The sequence below is a fragment of the Copadichromis virginalis genome, linkage group LG17 (genome assembly GCF_057382275.1).
Source record: "Copadichromis virginalis isolate Kocher_CV1m ecotype Utaka linkage group LG17, C_Virginalis_male_GT1.1, whole genome shotgun sequence".
Classification (NCBI taxonomy): Eukaryota; Metazoa; Chordata; class Actinopteri; order Cichliformes; family Cichlidae; genus Copadichromis; species Copadichromis virginalis.
The window spans coordinates 23109995-23136465 of NC_140634.1; the positions used below are offsets into that span (position 1 = coordinate 23109995).

Genomic DNA, 26471 nt, shown 5'->3' on the forward strand with positions numbered 1-26471 from the left:
AAGGATGAAAGAGTAAATACTTTCCCGTCATGCCTGTAATCTGCGTGTCTTACTCTGCCTGTACTGCCAGGTAACGAGGCACAGCACTGCATTAACACCATTCGACAAAAGATAATGAAATAAACTGTTAGCTTCCTCTTTTCTCTTGTACTGTGTGTGTGTGGATAGCTCAAAAGTGGGAAACGGCAAACTGCACCAGCTAAAAAATGAGCCTACAGCACAATCCAGAGGTGATCAACAGCATTACAGTGACAAATAAACCGAAATTTAAAATAACCTGGGTTTTACAACGCAGGAGACTTTTTAGACTCCTCTAGTATAACAAATAAATGTATGTAGTTTTTGTTTCCACAGACAAAGAAGATTTCGGAGAGAATAACAGTTTACATAATAATAATAAAACTAACTGCTGTTACTGGCTAACAATAAAACACTAATCTCTAATCATCAGACAGCACAGAGGGGAGGTCACTGAAGTGTGTGGTTCCCCTTAAACACTATTTCACCATCACATAACACTAAATAATCTTTTTTTTTTTTTTTTTTAAACCACACTGTAGTACATATTTGTGGATAATTGGACCACAGTTACACACAAAGAGATTCTCGTGAGTTGGATTAGACTGAGCTGACTGGAAAACAAAAGCGAGAAATCCCAGTCAGAGTGTTTTGTGTACTCACATGGAGCGGCGTGTTGTTGTTGTTGAGCTGGTCCTGGCTGACGGGCAACACTGGAGGATGGCAGTCCAGTGCCACTTTGTCCCGACATGCAGTGTGGCACGCGTACTTGCAACCTGCAGAGAAATGACCTGATTATAGATTCATTCACTGGTAATAAAAGTATAAATGATGGGGTTAGCAGTAAGGAGCAGATATGCATACGGAAAAAAGTTTCTGTAACGTATATGCAAATGCTCTTTTGATAAGGGCAGCGTGTCGGTTAAGGTTCTTCTTCTGCAAATGGAAAACAACAACATGCAAATGATGACATGGAGGAGGGAGAGGTTTCAGAATAAAATCCGGTGAGATTAAACTATGTTTTAACATTGAAATGCAAATAAAGAGGAATTAAATATGACAATTTCTTTTCCAAATTACCATTAAATAAAAACAAAAAGTCAGTGAGCAAGATTCGGGCTCCACATTCAAGGATACTTCAGATGAGCAAAGCCTGTAGGAAAATTTTAAAATGACATTTTCTGGATGATACTGATTGAGTCAAATTCATCTTCTTTGCAAACTAGTGGTGGCTCACAAATACAGCATCATTTCTTTGATTATAGAAGTGCTTTTTCTTAATTAGAGAAATAAGTTTGGCTTAAAATCAAACAGCCATCCACTTATCCATGTTCTTCCACTCATCACATTCAGCGTGGCAGGCTGGAGCCTATCCTACAGGATGGTCCTATCGCCACAACGTGAGAAGCTTTAGAAACAAAAATGTTTCCATGAACTGAAAAAGTTTGAGAATCATGGGACAAAAACACTGAGCAGCAGCTTTGAAGCTTCAGCTTGGCTGAATGAGCTCATCTGATCCTCCAGTGTTCATGTACCATTCTTATATTTTAAGGAATAAAAATGATCTCATTAATGCAGTTATCTAATTGTAGACAGCTTACAGATTCTAACACATCAATCACCAAAGCAACTAAAAACATATTTAATTCAGACAAACTGTTTGCTACAGCTTTAAAACTCCAGTCATTTGATAGAAATTAAGCAATTAGTAAGAATCATCTTTTTATCCATTTATCAAAGAAAACATGAAAATTTTGTTCCAACAACAAAAATATAGATTTCCTCATCTTTTTGATCACTAAGTCAATCATTTTAGGGATTTCAACTTTTGTGATTGGACATAAAAACCCATTTTAAAAACAGTCTTAGCCTCACAACAGAGCTTATTAAGCAATGTTTACAGCTTTGTTCTCATGACACAGGAATATATAAAAAATATTTAAGGCTAAATCAACATGAAAACAAGTTAGCTGCAGACTAAATGTAGCCACTGAAGTCATATCTTCTTCCCTGTGGTGCCCAACTTTTGTTATAACTTTAAATTAAGTGGCACACACACACACACACACACACACACACACCGAGCTAGCTACAACTGGCTACAACCCAAATGCACCATTAAAACAAATAGAACCGAGGAGGAGGGTTGTTCATAGTCACTTCTTGTAATCAAACAAACATTATTCACCCCAACACAACCCTACACGAGCCTCCTACCTGTCGACTTCTTTCTCACGTGCTGTCCAACTTTATCCGACAGTTTGCACATGGCTGCTCCCATCTCCCATCTTCAACTCATACACTCACTGAAATCCTGTCTACGAGCCTCAACATGACATCCTCCTGCACACACACACTCGCGCTGAATGGAACCACACATGCCAACACTCTCTCCTCTTTCCCTTTGCGGTGTTTCTCGGCCGTGCTTCAGATGCTGATGTGCCATTCTCTCCCGTTTCCCCGTCTGCCTCTCTCTCTCTGTTGTTGTGCTGAGTGGGTGATTTAACAGTCAAATGGAGGCCACAGTGAGATGGGCACACAGACAGGAGAGGTGGAGGAGGAGGGGTGGCAGTGGTGGATGGATGGATGGATGTAGGACTGCTGACTCAGCCATCTGCAGTCACTCTCTCCTCCCCTCTCTCCTTTGCTCTCTTTCGTAGCTTGTTATGACTACAGTTGGGTCGGCCTATCCAGTTTCCTGCCCATCCAATCATCCACCTCAATCCCTTCTGACAATGAACCTGATCCACAGAGGAAGTCATAAAGAGCCTTGTACATCCATCCATCAATACCATTATGCAGCATGCAGGGTTATTTTTGGACATGAAGAAGATATCAACACATAGCAGGTGCTGCGTCAAACCAAACCACAAAAAAGTCAGTGTAGCACTTTAAACCATGATAAAGATTTTGGTTCCGCCATAAAGTTGCATTTTCTACTTTTAATTGAAACGAAAACCCCCAGAAAAAAGATGGATCTAGCTTCTAAGTCCTAATTGCCCCTTGGGGATAAATAGTCTTTCTGATTCTAAAATTAAACGTTACAGTGTGTGACATTTTTCACCACTAAATGTTAGTAGATTGCAGTCAACTGGGTTCTGTTGTCTTACCCCTTCCAGTTCAGGTGCATCACCCTAGCTACGGTGTCTGCTATAGGACAAACATGTTTTAGTCAGGCATGAGAGATCAAAAAAATAAAATTTAGATTGTCCACGAGGCCGCGGCCATCTGGCGTGTTCACATTTGTCCAGGACTCAGCTGTTAATGCTGGGTGAGAAGTGTTGCATCTTTTTTTAGTCTGGAAGATGCTGTGAAACAGAACCAGCTCACTTCTGTTACAATTAATTTAGTAAATTATGGCAAAATAATTAGTGTCAGAAAGGAGGATTATCAAGGGTATTTTGTTTGCTATACGCAACTCATAGATCATTAGCCAATGATGCCATCATCCGCTCGTCGTCATCGTCTTAACTAACCAATGGGTGAAGGCTACATTCATATTTTATTCTGAAATAATTAATGGCATGTTCACACTGTCTAATAGCAGCCTGTAGTCTAATAGTGAAAAGCACCTATTAGTTTGTGTTCATGACTTTTAAACCACTTCAACAAAGTGAAATGTTCTCAGGAGTCTTCAGTTGTTATGTATCACTCGATACTGATACTGGCTTTGGAAAATGGAACAGATGGATGAATGGAAATTTGTGTACAGGAATACCAAAAAATGTCCTTGCATTTGCAATATAACTGACAAAAAAGGTAAACATTCATCTTCAGTAAGGAATTGTTAGGGCTGTTCCAGTGATCTCCATCATATCTCAGTTTTTTGCGTTTTTTTTCTTCCTCCTTTTTCATCATCTTCCTCTCCATTTGCCTCATCTGCTGTCTCAGGGATAAAAGCATTTCCCAGACTCCACAAATCGATCAGACTCAATCAGCCCGCTGGAGGAACGTCTCAAACACACACACATAAACTCTGTAACCTTTTCTTTTTTTCAGTGCAGATGCAGCGTGAATGGTAAAGTTTTTACACCTAACTTTAAGCCTATAAACATGTGAAAACACATTTTGAGAAAGGGCTCATTTACAGTGAGTTGTCACTGTATTAATATATAACAAGTGACTGAATTAAAGATACATAGAAACTACTTTAAAAAGATAAACACGACACAATTTTTTAATAGAGCGAAAAATGTACAACTTTTGTTGAGATTTTAATAAGTGAGCTGTATATTAAAAGTATTTGTCTCGTTGTATTCTTCTGAATTTAGTTCTGATTCAGTTGGTTAACACAGCAAATGCAAAACATAATAGAAAAAATTCTCTCAAATATGAAAATCTTGATTTAGGAAGGTCAGATTGAGGAACGTTTTATCAAAAATTAGAATTACATTTGTTGTATTTAACGCTACTTTTCTCTTTATTTTGTCCAAAATATAATAAAATGCTTTGATGAGTCTGGACAATCTGAAACTTGACTGACTGCAGCCAAAACTACCATTTCAGTTTGGCTTTTAGCATCTTACATTAAAACTCAGCAGGGTCTCACATCAGAGGTCAAAGGTCAGAAATCCAAAACTGGCTAGACACTATGGATTTTTCACCCGTGTGTGAAAAGTGAAATGTTTTTTTAGCACGAGTTCTATAATTTGTTCTGTGTGTGCAGCGAGAGGGACCATGAGGCTCCGGCTCCTTTAGCACTCATGTGCTGAAACACACACACACACACACACACACACACACACACACACACACACACACACACACACAGCACAGACATGTCAATCATAAAGTTGGGCTAGCTTAAAACATCCCATATGGAAAAGAAATAGTAAAGAATTTTATGATTTACTCATGAAAGTGGCCACTTTCTCATTACTTTCATATATTGTTAAGTATCCAAAACATACAAGTTTCATTATATAATTTTTCAAGGGATCTTATATGTGTTTTCACTCTTGTATGCTTTTCATACAAGTTTCACACAAGACAGATACAAACTTTATAAGATTTATATATATCTTTTCCATATGGGATGCCTTACTTTGTCTTCCTTTGTGATTCTAACAGGGTCATTATTTATAAAATAATCTTCAATTTTTATTAAGACTTAAATCAAGTCTGGGACTATAAACTAATGAGAAAAATGTTTACTTATGCCATAAGTAAACATTTTTCTCAAGTAAACATGGGCATAAAGGGCATCTGGTCAGTTGCTACAAGCCATTCGATCCCTTACAAATGCAGTGAGAGCTTGGCCTGCATTAGCAGCAGTAGGTCAGATTGTTCCCAGTGAGTGTTGGACTTTACCTGGGTAAAGTGTTTACCACAGATTGTGTTCATAATTTTTATGGACAGAATTTCCACTTCATCCAACTGCCGAAAGGCTTCCACTTTGGCGGCCTCAGGATGGGAGTGATGGGAATGCAGCCTGACTGCTCATCGCTTCTTTTTTTACCTGTTGAAGTTCAGAGTCTAGCTGCTGGGATGGGGTTGGCATTCACTCAGCTTTGTCATGACTCTGTGCTCCTGGCTAGCTTAGCATTAGGATGCTGTCTGTGCAGGTGCTTAAAGGACCTGAAAAATGCAGTAAAATGCGGCTGTTTCTGTCCTGGATGCAGCTTCCCCTTTACCATCGTGCTCCTTTGTGTAATAAAAATAAAAGCAATGTCCTTGTGTATCTCCACTTCTCAAAACCGAAAAAAACAGAACCTTTTTAACACAACTGGGGACTAGTAGACTGGGAGGTAGTTGCTACTGCTCCACATCCATGGATAAATGGATGGATAATAGAAGTGACTTTGGTGCATTAGGAGTTAAAGAGAAAGCATTAACAAGGAATGTAAAATCAGACAATGCAGTTCCTGCAGAAAGGGTTAAGTATCCGGCGTGAAATATGTAGGTAGGACTACATATTGTGTCCACTAACTGCAAATACTTGTACACAAGTTAGAAGACAAAGACAGGTGCGTGAATGAGGACAGGTGTGGGCTGAATACAGCAGCCATCTGCTATCCCCTCATTATCTTTCTAGGCTTGTCTCTTTTGTTCCTGTCAACATGTCTGGACACGCGCTTGGGCGTATGTAATCAAACCTTGAGCCAGTCAGCGTATAAAAAGGATAAAAGTATAAGAGAAAAATAAAGACTGAAGAGGTTTGACATTACCTCAGTACATTCACACACACACTAATAGCAGCAGAAATGAAGCAGGGCACTGACATTTGAGGTGTGTTTGTTTAACAAGTTAACAGGTTAACAAGTTATTTTAATTTTTGTTTCCACAGCATGATATTTTAGGTTTCTTCTTACCAGAGAACAGTTCAGTTTACTGTAAACTATAGGATACGTTTCCACTAACAGACGAGGAGAATGGAAAGAAACTGCATAAGAGAAGTTGACCGTGGTGAATACTGGCCACCTAAATGGTCTGTCCTGTTCATCGCTCATAACTCACCAGAGCTTCTCCACAGCAGACTGACTTCCAGGCGTCCAGAACGTCGCATCACTTTTGGAAAGCGATAGAAAAATCTGGACATTCTCCTCAGAGGTTTCCCAAAGTTTTTGGTAAACCCCATTGCACACACACACTCTGTCTCCCCCCCACACACACAAACACTGTTTTGAGGTTTTCTGGGTTCCTGCAGGCTTCAGGTGGTGATTCATATCCAAACATAACTTGATATAATTCCACAAAATAGTCATCCTTCACTCCCATCCATGATGTGTCTCTGTCTGCAGTAACTGCTCTACTCTGGTCCCTCCTCCCAGAGACACCGTCACCCATTTGTGTTTGTAGTGTGTGTGTGTGTGTGTCATTAGCCACAGGCTAAAAGTGTCTTGTGGAGCCAAACTGTCACAGTGACTGAACAAACAACAGGACAGCAGCTGACTCTCTCTCTCTCTCACACACACACACACACACACACACACACACACACACACACACACACACACACACACACACACACACACACACACACACACACGGTGAAGGCAGACTACACTGAAGAGGTTTGAACAATGAGCTTTGGTATTTCTCACAGTGCTTCTAAATGACTCTCTGAACTATGAAACCTCTCCACTGTCTCCGGCTCAGACGCCGATCTGTTGATTTTTATCCTCGCCTCTTTAACAAACCTCCATCTAGGTATTAATGACTAAATGTCAACTTTTTTGCTACTTTTTAAATCATTTTGATCATACTTGCATGTTGTTATTCTTATGGCACAGCCCAGTAGTAACATGAGGAAATGATGTGGAAATAAAAAGGAAGTAGCTGCTAGATATCAAATTATAAGTAAGTAATAGCTTAGTATCAACTGTAGTTTTTAGCTGAGTAATATTGGACTGAAACTTACATAATGTGATAATAACTAGGAGTGATAATGTGAAAAAATGTAGCAATACCATCAGGCAGAAACAGTGTGAGCAATAAAAATCATCATTTCTGTGTAGTATTTGGAAATAAACATTCTTAATATAGCAACAATGTGATTGTATTATTACCTTATAATAAAACACTAATATAGATTAATGTTTTCACTAGTTATAACACTATACTACAATGAAGAAATTAATCCTACCCCATTTCCTAAAATCTCTCCTTTGTTTAAAGGTAATGTCATTATCATTTGCTGCTACTGCTTATTAACTGGAAACATTGTTTTTTTTTTTATGTAATAACCATAAATAAGAGCTACAAAGTACAAATATATATCTGTTTCTAATATATTATGTATGTATACACAATAAGGTGGCACTATTGTGTGACATATGTTGAAAGTTTCCATTAACAAAGTCATCACTTTGTTAAATGAGTCTTTTATCTTCTTGATTAGTCATGAAATAAAAAACCTGCACTCGGCTAAGAAACTTGTGTGTTTCCTTTTGAGCTTGTGAAAATGGGACCGTGTAAACAACAATAAACAATTAATGGGATATTTTAATTTGTTGGTATTCTGACAGCTCTTGTGGCTTCATATGGAGTACGGATGTCAGCAGCCGTTAGCCTGAGTGCTTCATCTATTGGCTAATGCTAAGTAAGCTATAGAAGCACTTGGCTTCTTTAAAAGGAGCTCTAGATCTGAACAAGTAGACAAAAATAGGAAGAACGGTGGGTTAAGCCATATTTAAATGTAGAGGACAAGCTTGAACTGAAGGATGCAGAAGCTTAACAATAAAAAGCCATTTAAAGAAGAAGAAGAATCACACTGAGGGAGGACAAAGTGCTGCTATTTCTATTCTGTCACATCAAAAATAGAGAGCAAACTGACTGGAAACAAGCTGCAGCCGCCTACAGAAATCCCTTCTACAGAGCCGACTAATGAATACACACACTAATGCAACATTAAACCCAATCAGACAAAGATCCCCGGCTCTCTTCGGTGGTTCCTGTTACTTCGGAGAAAGAGCCATAGGATGACAGACCCACAGGAAGAGAGAGAGAGCGTGAGCTAAACCGCTTTCATACAGAAGTTGAACCAAGGACAACACGTTACCTTTCTGTAGCTCATTTCACTTTTCCCAACTGAACCAGTTATTGTTTAAAAAGCATAAAATATTAGAGTACACTGGAAACTCAAACATTTTAACAGACACAGAACAACTATGGACAAAACTTTGAGTGCTGTATGATGTCAAGCATTTTAGCTAACTTTTAAGCTAATATTGACTCTTTTCCATGAATCCTCACCCAACAACAGAAACAGAGAAACAATAGAAATCAGTACAGTGAAGTTTATTTTTAAATACTGGTTTCTTAATCTGCAAAACTGGTCAAGTTAATCAAAGATAACCAGTTTACTTTTAACTTAAACAGGTAAAAAAATGTCAGAGAAACTCTAAATATTTAAATTTAGATTAGGTAAAAATATTGAGCTATTTAAACTCTTTTTATATTAAAAAAAAAACTTTGTTTTTTATTATATTACAGTTTCACATTTCTAAATCTTATTCTTTTTACTTACTTTATTATTTAGATTAGTTTTTATAGCAATAACAAATGGACCCATAACATTGCAATCAGGAAGATACAGCTTAAAGGTGACATGAAGTCTATAAATACTCTTTAAAATACCAACCTCTTCCTCAGCAAAGAAAAAACCCCAGCAAGGACTTGGCATTGTTTCATTTACAGGCTTGTCATGGTTTAATAATTTTCTTGGAAGTTTCCTGGAAATTACTCTATTGTAGGGTTGCCAACCGTCCCTTAAAAAACGGAATCGTCCCGTATTTCGAAACAAAAGTACACGTCCCGTATTGAGCTAATAAGGGACGCACTTTGTCCCGTAATACAGTGAGAATCAAAAGTAGTCTATAAATGTTAATGGAATTAACGCTTTGTTTGAAAACATAATTCCCAGCCCCTCTCCTGATTTGTGACCAATGAGCTGACAGCTAGGTTTCATTTGACGTAGACGTGACGTCGACGTAAAGCGCGAAATTTGACTGGCGGTCGGAAGTGAAAAAGATAAGCGCAAAATCACAGACAGACAGTACGCAAAATGCCTATGTCCTGTTGTGTTTACGGATGCTCCAGTAGGTCGACCAGAGAAACTGATAAACGGTATTTTAGGGTACCAAAAATAGCCCAACGAAGAGGAGAAAAATGGAAAATTCTAACCGAAAAACGTAGGAAAAATGGATTTTAAATTTACGTTTACAGTCGGGAGGAGCAGAGTCTGCCAATGCCCGTGTCTGCAGCGACCACTTCGTCAGAGGTAATGTTATGTTTGCAAACGAACTTATTAGCATTAGGTTGTCGTTAAATTCTCGTTTACTTAGTGCTTTTAAGTTAGTAGTCTAATATTGACTTGATTGGGACTATAGGCTGCCCAAGTGCTTTGGATGACGAAGAGTCGGAGGACTGGGCTCCGACGGTCAATCTCGGCTACGAACGAAAACCCAGATCGGAATCAGTTCTCAAACGAGAGAAAAGAATGAAGCTTAAGGCAGAACAGCATCGATGTGCAGAGGCGATTTTGGATATGCAACAGACGGCTGAGAGCCCGGATTTGAGCCTAGTGACAGTGGAGAACAGGCTACTAACCCTGCCATACAATTGCAATGAGCTGCAATCACTTCTCCATCCTCCTTTGCAATTACCCAAGTCTTCAGAGGTGTCTCATTAGACCGCTGAGAATGGTTTACCTTGAAACAAACAACTGTCACTCTAACGAAGTCCTAAGGATGTGGCATGTTTGTTGACGTTAAAGCCGCTACCGCTAACTGTTAGCGTGTTTAAGATAAAGCAATATAAGAACAAACACTCACCCTTGCAAACACCAAACTGTATCCATCACGGAGACGTTTTGTTCCAAGGTTGTGGACAGGGGCGGAGCGTGGGGGTGGCTTACTGGGCTTAAGCCCGGGTTGTTTTGTCAGAAGCCCGGGGTCTTTTGGAGTGTAATTTTTTTCATAGTTAGATGCCTGGCTGACAACTGTATAAAACAAAAAGTACACACAATATTCGAAGCACATAGTGCACACTGTGGGAATTTACGACTGTGCGTGAATCCCCCCTGATATTGGTATGATCCGAGCTCAGGCACTAAGCGACTGAGCGAGGGGGCGGGGCAGCTGCTACCTGTTAGTGCGCTGTTGGAGAAACAGAGCCAGCCATACTAAGGAGAGCTTAAGTTTGACCAGGTACCAAAGCAAATCATTCGTACCGTATAAATAATGTAAATATGACGGTGCATCACGAAAGATTGATATGAAACTGATCACTTGACCAATATTACGTTACTTGCTCTTCAAGTGAATCAACAAATGGCGAAATGAAAAGCCGAACAAATGCTATTTTTTAGAGTCTTAGCTTACGTGTATTTATTTCATATTTTCAGTTCTTACCCTCCCCGACTAAATCGGTTTCAGTTATGTACTGAAATATAAGAATGGACATTAGAGGGTTCTTTCAAAGAAAAAACTCAGGTAAATGTTATTTTATATATTGTGCTTTGTATGTTGTTCAGTATATTTCTATGCAAAACAAGAGGGATTTCAGTACACAGCAGGATATTTACATTTGTAACCAGATATTTACATACACTTTATGGAGAAAACATAAAACATTTTTACTGTACAACATCAATTTAGAGTAAACTTTTGTTTTAGATAAATATTGAAATATCTTTTGAATTAGTTAAATGTCAGAATAAAGAGAGAGAGATCTGTCTATTTATTATCACTTTCATCAAATTTAGGAGTACATATACACTAAGTTTGTTAATTAATAAGAAAACTCCAGACGATTCCATTCTGAGCTGAAGAAGCTTCTGATAGGTTAGTAGAGTCCATGTGAGTAAACTGGTGGCACAGCTGTGGATGCATATAAGGCAAAACACAGAGCCTTCTTCTTTGAAATGGGAAAATCAAGAGATGTCAACCAAAACACCAGGAAAAGAACTGTGGAGCTCCATAAGTGTGGCTCAGTTTGAATACAATTTGGTGCCATTTGCAATTAAGAAATACAGATAGTTTCTCTCTTTACTCTTAAAGTTAACAAATATGTTTTTTATATTTATCAATCTAAAAAAATAAACATTTAGTCTGATTTGATGTTACAATTAAAAAAGTGTTTGTTTTGATCTGAAGAGTTTGTAAATATCTGGTTTCAACTGTATATTTTATGATTGTCAGCACAAAGAGAGAGAGAGAGGAACAGAGAGAGAGAGCAGAATGAGGACAGAACAGATGAACAAGAGCAGGTGAGACACACATGTTAGTCAAATGGTCGTTTGCCAAAAGTATCACCGTATCATAGGTCCTCATGTATCTCATACCTAGTGTTTCTTTTTAGGTTTGCTATTTTTCAAATTCTATATTTATTAAGTTCTGCAGGCTTGTTTGCACAACAAGGCCAAAATAATTATATAAACTTTTCTCAATCTAAATATTGTACTTTGGTAGATTTAAAAAAATAAGTGTAGTGCAGGTCTATGATGATTTTTAGTGCTACTATCATCTAGTTCTGATTCTGGTTCTGTCTTGGTTAAGTCCTCAGTAGTCCTGATTTTGAACTGTTGTAGTCCTGTTTTAATTCTGGATCAGTTCTGCGTCTGGTTGAATTGGGGTTTAGTCCCTGTGTCTTGATACAGCCCCGACTTCGTTCTGTCTTGCTGCTTAATTAAAAAACTAGTTTAAGGTGTCCTGCATGTGTGATATATATATTTCCCTATATGAAGTCATTCTTTTTTGAACAAAACTCAAAACAGAGCCTATTAATCTTTCAGTCATTTCTAACCCCACCCCCCCCAAAAAAAAAAAATCCCACATGCATACTACCCTTTAGGGCTAAGCCCCGGGTGTTTCAAATGTCTGGCTCCGCCTCTGGTTGTGGACCCACCCGCTGACAAAAAAATTGTACGCCTCCAGACTCTTGAAAGCTTTCATTTGCTGCCTAGTGTAGTAAGAAGTCTGGAGGACCAAGTAGTTGGTGATATCCACAGCCTCGATAGTAGGCAAATCCTTTACTTCTGTGGTGTATTCGGACATTTTCAAAGAATACGGATCACGTCCGATATATTTTTTAACTATCTGTTTATATCTCTCCCGAGAAACGGGGTCTAAAGTTGCACAATAGCTGCTCTCCTGACTCTCCACAGTGTCCTCCATGTTTACTTCCGCCCTCCACTCAAAAATCGCGCTGCCTCCGCACGTCATCAGAACCACGTGACCGCAACCCAACTATTCGAGTATGACAATTCAGATTACCGCTCATCTCATTGGTCGAGGAAAGGTCGCTTACGGAGAAAATACCGGAAGACAACAGATGACCACAACAAGAAGCATGGCCAACAGGGAAACAAACGCCGACACTGCGGTGCAAGTCTCGGACGACAGTACACCTAAAGCTGGGCAGACACTGTGCGATTTTTTCAGTCGCGTTATTCAGCTCCTGCTCAAACTGCACAAACTGGTCGTGATAATTTTGTGAGGCCACATCGAAATGGCTCGGATGAGCTTTCCAAAGTTCTACAAGTTGTGCCTCCATCGCTTGTGTCCAGATCACACGCTGCACAGCCGTGCTGCTCCGTCTTTTTCGCTGACATTTGTGTTTGCGCGTGCGCAGTGTGACAAACTGCGGTGACACCCTCACGACCAAGCGATTGATGATCGGGAGCTGGTCGTGAGGTGTTAATCGCGTCTCGTTACCCCACGTATACTACACGACGCACGATGAAGGCCAAAATCGGGCCGATCACCAAATCGGTCGCACGACTCAAAAATCGGTTCAAAATGGGCCAAAAATCGCACAGTGTAAGCCCAGCATTACACTCACACAGACACACCACCACCACCACCATCAACTTTGCTAAATTGCTAATGAAAAACATTGATCAGGCAGCTGTGATTGAGCAGCAGTGTAAATCCCACTATTTTCACGGTTGTTGTGGTCGTGATAATTTTGTGATGCCACATCGAAAAGGCTCGGATGAGCTTTGAAAAGTTCTACAAGTTGTGCCTCCATCGCTTGTGTCCAGATCACACGCTGCACAGCCGTGCTGCTCCATCTTTTACACCAACGTTTACGTGTTTGCGCGCGAGCAGTGTGAGCGGCTGTGATGAGACCCTCACGAGCGATTGATGATCGGGAGCTGGTCGTGAGGTGTTAATCGCTTCTCGTTACCCCACGTATACTACACGACGCACGATGAAGATCACTCAAAAATCGGCTCAAAATGGGCCTAAAACCGCACAGTGTAAGCCCAGCGTTAGAGCAGCAATGTTTGTTCCCCCTCAGAGAAAGGGAAGAATGGGAAAAGGAAAACACCTGGCTGGAAAAAGTTAATATGGGCATGTGCAGTGAATATCAGCGCTATGTGGCCAGAAGTGTGATAATATAACTTATTTTGTGTAATAAACAACTGCAAGGATAGATGATTACAAATAGATGACTAATACATAAAAGTAATACATAGATGAATAATGATGATGAGTTAAGATGCGTAATCATGGGAACAAGCGGGTTTACAAACAGGAGCAGCTGATTAGCATTAGAAAAGCTGAAATAATACCTCAACTGAAGCCAATTGTACTAAATGCACTAAATGTGCACTGTTACAAGAATGTTTTTCTTTCTATTGTTTTCTATTATTTTAAGTTAAGCAGGACAGAGTTCTTTTAAAGAAAGATTTACTTATATTCTCAAAAGTTAAGCATGACAGGCTTCTGTTTAAGAAGGAGACCTGTTTTATCGTGTTAATGTTGTCATTTTGAGCTAAAAATAAATGGCTAAATGATCATTTGTTTCACATGTGTTCATATCACAAAGAATAAACATCTACTTAAATCAAATTCAAGTCAAATGGTTAAAAAAATAATTTCACACACAAAAAAAAGAGCTAGAAAATTCACCACACTGGGAAGGGTGAAGACAACTGGGTCGCCCGGCCCTGGCCACGAGGTGTCCCTTATTTATTTTTCAGGGAGTTGGCAACCCTACTCTATTGGTACCAGTTATGGGTGTAATGGAAAACATGCGAACAGTGATTCCTGTTATATTACCTTTCAGCAATCATTATCATCACAATGATCTTCAGTTCTCTCTTATGTTGCTGATTTACTCTGGCAAAACCATGAGCATGTATTCCCCAGTAAAAGCTATAATATTTCCATTAAGTCTTTTTACCGAACACTGTGTTGTGCGAAAACTTTAATTTCAACATTCAGCTGAAAAATTAACCTTTGAAAGAAATAACTGAACCATGCTCTTGCAAGGCTTGGATGCCTTATAAGTCACTGTTTCTGTGTGTTAATAAGTGAGCGAGTGACAGATACGGATATTAACAGTGCTCTGTAGAGGATTGCAGGACAACTGCAAGGCATAATAATGTTGGGGGGTTGGGTTTTTTGTTAAAATTTAGGTGAAATCATGGGTCTGTAACAGACTCTGTGAGTGGCTGCTAATAGAGAAAAGCCATAGGCACAAACACAAACTCCATCAGCATGGCTGATTAAAGTGACAGGAAGCCATAGTGCACATTGCAAACTCATTATCCATTAAATGTAGGCTAATGAAGTTAAATAGCTAAAGGGAGAGAGATAGAGTAGTAAAACAGTTTGTGTTGTATCTGTTGGGTTTCTCAGATTTTTATGCAGTACAATATGTGGTTTAAGTATAATATTACAGAAGATTAAATGCATATTGATATCAAAATCAGGCCTATTGAGGGAGTTTTGGAGATTTGCAAAGCGTATTTATTGCTGCAGTTAGTGTTTTAACACCAACTTCAATTTTATGAAGCTAACAAATCAAATATAATGTTTTCTTTTCTTTTCATATTTAGTTGTTTTATTTTATTTATTGTTTTATTTGCTTATCAGAATTGTTTGTGGCTGTCCCAAAGTTATGAATGCTACTATTTAAAGTAGCACATATTTTCTTAATAAAATCTGAGTGAGTATTTTTAGCTAATCAGAATTAGCAGGTCAATAGTTTTATAGCTAAAGCTAGCTAATGTCCTTCTTTGATAATATTTTTTCTAGCATTAAGTAGAAGAAAAATTGAAAACATAGTGCATGAAGGAATAAAACGGAAAATGTTGGATATTAAAGGTTTTCTACGTGAGACGTTTTCAGCTAACCGGGATAAATAGATCTTGAATTTGTTAATCCTAGCTAACATTAGCATACTTTAGCTAATATCTAGCCAGTCTACTATAGGAGAGGAAACATGTGAAAAGAATGATGATACGCAATTGAGGATGGTATATTTTATAAAATAAAAAGTGTTTATTTGACTAAACTTTTTTCTGTCTCTAACATTGATACATATATAGATGGGCAAATGAGTATATTTCAAATATCTTCACATTTAAATTGATCCATCCTTATAAGATGAAGTAAATGAGTACAGTGAGAACAAGGTGAATTGTGGTTTAAAATTGGAAACCTTTCAAAAAATCAGAACCATTTGAGTCTCAAACTCCTGAAAGGGTTATTAGTTCACCTGTTCAGCTTCTCTTTAATCAGCTATCTAATCGGCCAATCACATAGTAGCAACACAATGCACTAAGGCAACTGCTACCTGCTGATGCTCAAACCAGGCTTTAGAAAGGAGAAGAAAGATGATTTAAGTGACTTTGAAGATGTCGTGTCTGTTGGTGCCAAACGGGCTGGACTGAGTATTTGAGAAGCTGTTGAAATAGAGTTCAAACAGAAAATGTCTGAAAAAGATAAAATCCAGTGAACAGCAGTTCTCTGGGCAAAAATGCCTTGTTGATCTCAGAGATCAGAGGGTAACTGGCTTGACTACTTTGAGCTGATAGGAAGGTAAGAGTAACTGAAATAGCCTAACCACTTATCACAAAGTCTGAAACTTTGAAGCAGATGAGCTACAGCAGCAGAAGACCACACAGGGTGCCACTTCAGGAAAGGAAACTGAAGCTACAACTAACACAAAATCACCAAAATTGCACAACATCAGAGTGGAAAAATCCTTCTGATGGGCCCGATTTCTGTTGCGGCATTCAGATGTTATAGTCAGGATTTGCTGTAAACAACATGAAAGCATGGATCCTGCCTTTTAGTTCGAGCTGTTGGTAGTGTTATAATGTAGGGGAGATACCTTATTCCTTCATAACAACTGAGCATTGTTTGAATTCCACAACACAACTGAGGTTGAAACAGAAACTGAAGATCTGACAGAAAATCTTAGTCATGACACGTTTTATCATTTTATAAAATAAGTTAGGAATTTCTACAAGGACGATTATGTAGTTATGCAGTACAAAGGGTTAATGTATTTGAAGCAGATATTCAAATATTCAAAACTTCCATCTAATTTCCATCGAAAAACAAATACTACTGCAACCATGTTTGGAGCTCTACACATTAGGGAAGAAGAAATTGTTTCTAAGGTTCCTATTTCTATTGTTTGCTCGACAGAAGTGGACACACAGGGAGGTCCAGAGTTTGCCCTTGAGGAGTCACCCAGTTTTCATTTACACCTGAACCGGTCCTTCTGGATGCCAACATGCATTCCAGCGCTGGGCTTCTTTCGTAGCCCTGCCTATTTAAGTCATCACCAGCACAGAAACAAGGAGCGATTACTACATATCAGATGGCGCTACCTGAAAATGCTGATGTCACTGATAGAGTGTACCTGTTCATTCAAATCAGTTAAACTTCCCTAAAAGACCTGATGAACAACTGGTTCATTGTTCTCTAAAAAAAAAAAAAAAAAAAATCCAAAACACAAGCCAAAAAATAACCCAACCCCAAAACGGCAAACTTGTACCTATAGTGCTGAAAACCTGCATGTTTCTTTCATTTATCCACATAAATATCATGTAGGACTGTTGCAACTGTTTTACCTCTTTGGTCAGCAAAATAACTGACAGTATTTCCCAAAGCATATGTAGATGGATCATAGACTTGTGGTGGAGTTTGTGTGAAGCTCAGCAAAAGGAAATAACTGGATATTTGGGAGATCTTTTGCATTAAATGCTTCAAGCCGCTTAGATTAAAATCTCCATATCTTCTGGGATTCCTCCACCTTCTATTTAGACCCCTTATCTTGTGGGCTCCCCCACACCCCTGACTTAATCACATGCACCCTCACCTGCACAGGTGAGACCATTCTCGAAGATGTACTCGAAGCACAAATCACACCAGTTGCTCTCCCCTCCGGGTTCGAAGGCGTGTCCCTCTCCGGTCTCCTCCTTCACCCTGGGGTCCTTGTCCTCGGGGGAGAAAATGGTCTTCACATGTGGTTTGGATGCCTTCTTCCTCCCACGGGGTGGCCCCCCTTCGTGTCCCTCCATCCCGTTCCCAGAAGCTTCTGCCCCGTCTCTCCCCTCAGGTCCACAGTTCGACAGCTTTCTGTCGCTCCACATCCTCTCCAGACTGGACGGCTGAGGAGACGCCTGCCGCCGGACAGCCCTCACCACCGCCGCGCCCTTGTTGGCCTTGGAGATCCGCATCTTGGCGCCCGTCTGCGGCCACGTTCCCTCGTTCAGCGTGTCGTGGTGTTTGCTGACATGGACAGCCTGCAGGGCCAGCGGACAGTCATCTGTGACCGATGAGCGCGGGGGGGCGTATTTCCGAGCGTGATGTTTAATCATTACGCACACTTTTCATAGTCCGCCGCTGCGTGGAAGTGTATTCGCCAGAGTCACACAGGTGATGTCTTGTTATGTCTGACGATGACACCGTCGATAACGTGCTCGCAGTCGGAGAGCAGGTTGAGGCGGTCGGAGGTGTGCTGGAGAACGGGTTGGATCTCATTTCACTGGGAGACATGAAACACAGGCGCTCCAGGAAGGACTGCGTCCCAGACTTCGTTTACAGACGTGCAAATTTAAGCTTTCTTTCTCGTTATCATCACACATCTCCCTCCCAAGCAAGACCTAAACAACTTATCCAGTTTCTCCGGTTGGCCCTTTAATTCGTACCTGATAAAACTTGTTTTTGAACTGCCTGTTGCCTCCTCTGTCAGATAATTTTCTCCACAATGCAAACCAAATATGTCTGCAAGTACTCTGAGCGTAACCATTTAAAATCGGGGGAAATATAAACAAATCAATATAATGTGTGTCAAACTGCTGCTGCATCACTCTGTAGTCCCTCTTTTGACCACAGGATGGTGCCATTCCACTCAGTGAACAAAGATCAGGTGTCCGCAGGTAGAGGACAAAGAAAATGTTTATTGGCAGCGGAACATTGGTAAGATAGGGTCATATCAAAGGCCAGACATCTGGATTTTGTTTTTTGTTTAACTGAATACATAAAACATGTCCTGGACTTCTTTACTACACACTGAGTGGCTGAATCCCAACAACCATAACATTTTCATATATTCTAGCTTTAAAAAAATAATCACACAACTTGTGCATGTAACTCTTGAACTGCAAACATGTTTTCTTTCTTTAGCAATTTTTTTGCTAAGCTTTATTAAAACTAGCTGCCCTGGGGCAGACTGACAGAAGCGAGGCTGCCATATCGCGCCATCGGCCCTTCTGGCCAACACCAGTAGGCGGTAGGTGAAGTGTCTTGCCCAAGGACACTTTTAACTGAATTTCTTTGTAGTAGTTTAATTTTTTTTTCTTCACACCCAGTGAGCAAAAGCCAGACTTTAGTAAAGCGTCCAATTTATGGAAGCTTGCTTCGACTGTCCACAAGCCTGTTTCAAGTTCCTTATCTCATATTTGAGAAGTAGAAATCTTGATATGCCTTTTTATTTTGAGGTCATGGCTTTTGACATGAATATTAATAAAAGGCTTTTTTAAATTTATGGTCATTTGGGTTTTGGTGAACTATAAATATGCACATTAAAGTGACCAGGAAGCACTTAATACAAACAAAGACTGCTTTTAATTAACCTGAGCTTTTTTCCCCCCCCTCCATAGTCATATTCCCTTTACATACTGAAAATCTGTTACAGGGCACAGAAACAAACTTTCTTTGGCTGCTGCTTTTCCCCCGGATAAGCAGGGGCCTTTCTTCACATGTTTAACAGATATTTACTTCCATACGAAAACGCCACAGGGATCCGTGTCTCCTCCTGAGTTCTTTTTTTGTGTGCAAATATTAGAAACAATAGTAAACAACATTAGAAACACATGAATGCTTTGTCACTGCTGTTCAATTTGTTTGGGGGCTTTTTTGGGGTTTTTTTTTTTTTTTTTTTTTTTTTTAAAAGGGAAAAGTGCAAGTGCTTCATTATTCAACTTTTTTAATTCAATGTGATGGTCCATCAGATCACAAGAAAAAAAAAAAAAAAAGAAAAGAAAAAAATCAGTGCATAAGTTTGCAAAACATGTAATGCATTTATACAAAATTTAAGACATGTAAAAAAAACAAGAAATATCTTATTTAAATCTCACTGAAACTTAAATATAAGAACTATTACATGATCTGTGAGAAATTGGCTCTGATGTTTTGCAGTCTGTAAACTCATTTTTATTCTCTGTACAGTTCCAAGATGTCCTGTTGTGCTGTTAGAGTTCATTGTTAATGTTAGTAGCTCCTGAAGCTACAGTCCGTGCAGGTTTTGGCCAACAGGGGGAGCTGTGGAGCTTGTAAACCACGTCCCTTCTGCTTTCAGTCGACTTCCTCAGTCTCATCAAACGCTGCATCCTGCAAAATAAGCAGATACTTGAGTGTTTTTAAAACTTCAACAGGTCAAGCTAATGGTTTAATTAAGAAGGCTTTTGTTTTAAACGTACATATCCTCCTTGGTCCTGCACCCAGGATGAAAAGTTATTCTGTATGTATTGAGCGCCATGGTTCAGCAGGCGGTTTGTGGGCAACGTTTCCACAGCTGACAGACGAGTGGTGACCTGAAACAAGAAAAACAGATGTCTTCAGAGGTTAGCCAAGACAGTCATGTGAAAATGAGTCAGCAGACCTGCACATGACTCCCAAAACTCAGCAAACAGGTGTCCCTCACACTGCCACACCTGCCCGAGTATACACAGACTCATTTCAAGTTTTTTTTTGTTTGTTTGTTTTTGGGGGGGTTTTAAACTGTTTTTATCCTGGAGTGAACCTGATTTATAAGTGAATAGTCTTCTTGCTCCTAGGTTTACTTACTGCTAACTAGGAACTGACCTGTTGATTTTTCAGGGCGTATATCACTTGTTCGTAGTCAAGGATACCGATAAACGATATGTGATTGTTATTGAAACTACAGCAATTTGTGCTACCTGACCACAGCTCCTGCAGCTCACAGCCACTCTTATTTATGCCCGCCGTTAAGGCACAGGAAGCTGCTGTGGAGACAATATCTCCACGTAAGTGCTGATATAGGAGAAGTCTTCGAACAGTTCAACATCTCCCTCTATATATCTGCATACCTGAGCATCTGTACTGCAATGTCATTAAAATGGCAGTAAAAACTGACAGGATCATACACTTGCACCTTTAACCCAGCTGCGGTGGCCAAATCAAGACGTGCATGTCCAGCCGCCTCGTCACACCAGCGACATGGAAAGCATAAAGGCCCCTTAGAGTTTCCTACTCTGGTAACTCCTCCAGCGTTAGTCTCACTAAGATTCATAGTTTCACTGATAGCTTAAGCCGCTCTTACCTCACACATCACAGCCATCTGGGTTTTTTGAGACGCCTGCGGCCCTGGAGAGTTGGGCGAGGGGCTCCTGAGGCCCACTCGTATCAGGAAGGTGTTTATTAACTTCTTAAAGAAATCGTAATTCCAGAAGAGCTCTGCTGCTATGTTGGCATCTTTCAACACCTGACAAGGCGCACACACACACACACACACACACACACACACACACACACACACACACACACACACACAAAACAAAAAACAAATAAAGTTCAGTCACTAAAGATGAAAAAACAAACAAAACACCAACTAAGTAATAATGAAGTTTCTGATTTGGAGGAATGTGAACATATAATTTTTTTAATTATATGTTCACAAATAACGGAAATATCTGTGACCTGCACGTGAGGATGCGTGAAAAACCAAAACCACTCAGCAGAAGCGCGATCACATGACACAAACTGGTGGTAAACTACTTCCTAAAGGAAGATATTCTGTTGTTTTTCACATCAGATCAAAGTTGTTTTTGTACCTTGCCGTCATATTTGTCTCCAGTTTCTCTCAGCAGCAGACCAATTATCTTCTCCACCTCATCTAAAAAGGAACAGAAGACCCGATTATCAGCAGCAACAACACAAGACAGACAACATTTAAGGGATTAAAGGCGCACACTTTTATGTATATATATATGAAAAAACATATTGCAATTGCTGATTGCTTTAATAAGGCACCAACTTCAGCTGCCATGATTACAAAGACGGAAAAAAAATGTGTTGGGCATGTAAACAACGCTGAATCTAGACCCAGAACTTCGCAGTGCCTTCTATAAATGTCTGTCGTGTAAAACTAGTAAAACTTGTTTGGTGGCGTCTCGGCTATGAAAACATGAAGGGGTATTACTGGTGGGCACATTTTTTTTTTTACTGAACCTGGAGAATCTGCTGCTGTTGGGGATCTTAAACTAAACTATTACAGCATTCATTTAGAACCGATTGTTCTCAGTGGGTAATCAGTTTCTACAAGCTAGAAAACGCTTTTCAGATTTTACTTTTCTACCAAATTAAGGTGGAAATGGACGCCTTATTAAAACACCATCTTTAAGTCATCCAATTACCCAAATATTGACTTAACTTCAGCTAAACTGGGCAAACTACAATGTGATGTGCAAACACTACACATGCATTACTCAGGGAACATCTGATCTGCCCTAGATGCATAAAGTGACCCAGCAGTCAGCCATCTGAACCCAGACGGGGCCCTTTTGTTTTGTGCTGCATGTTCCCCCTGTGCTTGATTTGTTTCCTCCAGGAACTCCTGTTTGTTCTGTTACCAGAGAACCTGCTGGGTTAGCGCTGCCCGTCTTGACCGAGTTCACAGAAGAATTTAACTTCCTTCTCCTAAGGCTGCATACCATGTTTCTGTTGGCTCTCTAACAGGCACCGCCTCAAATGTTTTACTATTCCTGGGTAATTCTTTGGTTTTTCCTGTGAGAGCGTTCACATGTGTATTCTGTGTCACTCATCAGGTTAGTTTTAATCCTTTTAAGAGATACAAATGAATCTTAAAAGAAGAAACTCACCATTTTCTGGGCAATCCGACTCTATATTTGGAGGAATTAATTGGATTTCATCAGCAAGCGCCATCAGTCTGCTCGCTACCTCACTCGCCTTCTCGTCCTCCTCCTTTTCAGGCTCATCTGGAAAAATGGAACAAACATATCAAATCAGACCCTAAAAGGACAGTGTCACAGTAAGCGGTGGCTGATCGGCCGGGTAAAATATACGCCTGTATACGCTTGTGAAACAGGAAAAACGCAAGAAACCAATAAGTCTTATGGTTAAGTGAGTGATTCAGCCCAGTGGTCCTCAAATGTTTTCTGGCATATCCCAGTGACTTTACAAAGAAGCTCAAAACCTTTTAGGGAACTGCGATGACTCAAATAGTTGACTGACCTTATTTAACTGGGTGGAATATACAAGCACATTTACTGGGGTTAAAATGTCCCATTCATAAACTGATTTTGTTCATTGCTTTGCCACAAGAAAACCTGACTAACAAAAACATGTTAAAATTATTTCATAAGCTCTGTCTAACTTTTTGGCTCCGGCAGAAAAATCTGTCTATCAAAAACAAAAAAAGCAAGTTGAACTGAAATAAAGTAGAGCATTAAAGTATTGGGCAGCACTTTGCATACACTTAGCATAGTTTCACTTTCTGGTCGTCCATGCTTTTACATTTCGAGAACCTCGAGTTGGTCTTATCTGTAATTATGAGCGTTTATGAGAAACTAAAACCTGTCTTCAGGTCACCTGACTTTGCAGAATTCAAACTGGACTCAAACCAGTTTAAGCGTGAAACCAGCAGGATGTTCACCCGTCGCACTAAAAAGAAATAAAAAGGGCTGAGGTCCACAAATTTACCTTTGTAATATTTTTATGGCATGCTGTTGACAGTCGACTCAGACATTTTTTAAGACAAAAAGTTCTGCAACAAGTAAATATTTTCTGGTGTTTTTGTCCTCTCGCACTTATAAAAACACTTTTTGAGAGTTTAGGACTCTTAGTGTGACATCTTCGACCTGGTATTGACTTTCACCCATTTCTAAACAAAACAAGAGGATCTTCTTCATTTTACCCGCCTCTACAGCACAAAAACTTTCTTCCAGTTTCCATAAAAACTTATAACGTTGTCAGATTTTTCCTGTGAACCTTACACCAATGTCAATGCCCCTCACTACAATAAAAATCATGACAGTGTTGATAAAGTTGTCAATGATTAAGTTCCAGTTGGAGCTGGTACTTTTCCTGCCTTACTGTTTCAATAAAAATCCAACATGTTTAAGATTACCTCGGGTTTTTATCACTCTGCTGATTTAAGACTAAAACGTGTAACCTGGAGTCTTTATCGGTGAGACAGTGCCGGATGTCAGTCTTCTAGTGTATTTCAGGCATCAGTTTCACAGTGAATGATTTTATTTGCATGTTATGATAGTGAACTAATATTTTTATAAACAAAACTATGGTGCACATTAATCAGCGAGGCTAATTGTCGTGTTATCTAAGGCTACACCTTTATTCTCCTCACCTGTAGCAGGGAAACATCTGAATGAGACTTCATCAGCAGGCTCCATTGGTTTCTGCTGCTGCTCCTCCTCCTCGTCTTCTTCATTCTTCGTCTGAGGCCTGGTGCAGCTGAAAATGCTCAACATGCGTTTCAATCTCCTCCCCTTCTTTCTGTTTTTCTTTTCTGTGAGCTTGTTCTCAGTCTGTGTTGGTGTCTTTAGTGGAGTTTTGACATGTCCATCTGAGTCATCCCCACCACTTTCCCTGACCGGGCTCCTCTGTGTGTTTGGTCGTCTCCTCGTCACGTAGGCCATTAGGACTCTGAACTCCACTGTGTCCTCCATGTTCGCCACGTTTGGGGTAGACTCGGGGTCGTGGTATGTACCAGTGGAGCGGCCAGCAGGGCGGGGAATGGGGTCGTAGATTTCGATGTGTCCGTTTGTCATCTTGGCTTACTGTTACGAAAAAAGAAGAGTCAAACTGAGACCCAGCCATCATGTGAGAGGTAGTTTTCTTCATGGAAGTGGGGGTTTCCTGGAAAAATTACCCAAATAGCTAAAGAGATATCTGAACTATTTTCTAAGCATGGTTTTACTGTCTAAAGGCAGAAATGAAAGAAAATGCACTGGTTTCTTTTAAGTGAGGCAACAAAGACTTGTCTCAAGTATTAGCAAGACAATGATGCTTTCCTGAGAAATCACATCCCATTTTGAGCAAGGAAAATTCTTCCTTTAAGCATACATCATGTTATTTGTGACAAATGCATGACTCCGCTTGTTCGTGTTATTTTGTACAACCTGCCGGCTGTATAATTAATAAGTGTGCTCAGTGTTTCTGGCACATGAAGTGTCTTTAATATTTAAGGTAATGACTGTGTAACACAGATTAAACTGAAATCTGTTCATTTTCCTGTTACTTTCATCCATTTAATGAACAAAAATATATTTTGTGCTCGACTAAAATAAACCCCGAATCCTTTAATCATACTTTCTTTGTTCACTTGCATCAATTTCATATTTTAAAATGTCAGATGTGGTCAAATTTACATCCTCAGTGATTAATCTCTCCAATTAAGGTTGCTGTAGTTTAGTCTAAAAAGTTTTAATCTTGCCTATTTCCAGTTTCTGTTTTTAGCTTAGCTGATTTGAGTCAGTCTCCAGAGCTTTCAGTTTAGATTTGGATAAGAAAAGTTTCGTTTCAGTTTCGTTTTTGTTAGTTTATAAAATATATTTAAATAAACGAATTCTGACTCGATTGTTTCAGTAAGTATTATAACATGAAGGGTCTTTGTCAGGGGAAGAATTTAAGAAGTTTAGATTAGATATTACAATTTAAAATAGACAAACACCTGGTTTCACTTTGTGAAGACAGGTGACTCAGTCGTCATCCGCACTCTGAAATAAATAAATAAATAATACACGCCAAAGAGTCATCCGGCAATTTGACCAAACTGAACCATGACCTAAAAAAGTATTTCTACTTTAGTTGCTAAAAACGACTTTAACTCATAGTTTAGTTTTTAGCTTTAGTTAAACATAAAAAAATACATCTGACTACAAAAATATACAATAAAAAAGGTTTAAATTTTAAAATGAGAACACTGACACACTTGACTGGATAAATCACCCTGACGTGTTTAAATGTAGTCTAACTGGTACCTGTTAAATCCTCATGTCCAAACTGTGAACATCTGTAATATTCCTGTAATTAAAGTCAGCTTAATGTTAAAGTGTGGTTGTGTGGCTCCTCCTCTTGACTTCAGGACTTTGTCGAGGCGTGTCTCGGCAAACAGCTGATAGTTTCACCAAACTCAATGAAATACACCGGGAACTCCTGAAGCCACAACTAACCGTGATGCGCCGTGTTTCTCTGGGTCAAAGCCGTCATAAATCCGTGTAAAGACGACCTAGCTAGCTAGCTACTCTACGTTAGCCATGAAAGAAAAACTTTATTGTATATCTTTTGACTTTGAAACTTTAGCCGGTGAAGCTGTGTAAAAGTAGCTGTAAACTCGAGCCGCCATTGTTTGACTGAGCTTAAGTGGCTGTAAATGTTAGACAACAACAACCCAACCGAGACTGCCCCTGAGTTTAACAACACGATAAAAAGAAGAAGAAGAGTTAGAAAGTTAAACTTAATGTGTACTTTATGTGAGTAAAAACGACCTGTCAGCTACACGGAAGCACTTTTAAATACTTCAAGTAGTTCTAGAATACACAAAAACAGATATACTTACGGTCCGAGCGGTCAAACAGACGCTAAACGAAGGAAAAACACTTGCCACACCAACTCGTATAGTCACTGAGTGCACTATGCGCCGGTCGGAGTCCACGAGCCTGTTTAAGTATGGCGACTTTGTCACGTGCTGACGTGCTA

At 39.6% G+C, this 26471-nt stretch overlaps 2 protein-coding genes across 3 annotated transcripts in view; both read right to left on the reverse strand.

The window, feature by feature from the left end:
* rassf3 (Ras association domain family member 3) overlaps positions 1-18138 on the reverse strand; it is a 78620-nt gene extending 60482 nt beyond the window's left edge. Inside the window, exons 1-2 of the mRNA XM_085436232.1 lie at positions 17587-18138; positions 682-794 (exon numbers count right to left, since the gene is read on the reverse strand). Of these exons, the coding sequence (XP_085292358.1) occupies positions 682-794; positions 17587-18088 (615 nt within the window). The 5' untranslated portion in view covers positions 18089-18138. The remainder of the gene's footprint in view (positions 1-681; positions 795-17586) is intronic.
* A 1180-nt stretch (positions 18139-19318) lies between these two features.
* Positions 19319-26471, reverse strand: LOC146689435 (uncharacterized). Of its 2 annotated transcripts, none has more exons than XM_085436233.1 (7): positions 26332-26471; positions 24118-24550; positions 22613-22729; positions 21566-21627; positions 21055-21216; positions 20192-20305; positions 19319-20102 (listed from the first exon to the last, which is right to left on the reverse strand). In XM_085436233.1, exons 2-7 carry the CDS (start codon positions 24539-24541, stop codon positions 20067-20069), a joined length of 915 nt encoding a protein of 304 aa, XP_085292359.1. In that variant the 5' UTR covers positions 24542-24550; positions 26332-26471; the 3' UTR covers positions 19319-20066. The 2 variants fall into 2 exon arrangements, with proteins under 2 accessions (XP_085292359.1, XP_085292360.1); XM_085436234.1 differs by lacking the exon at positions 26332-26471 and adding an exon at positions 25444-26296.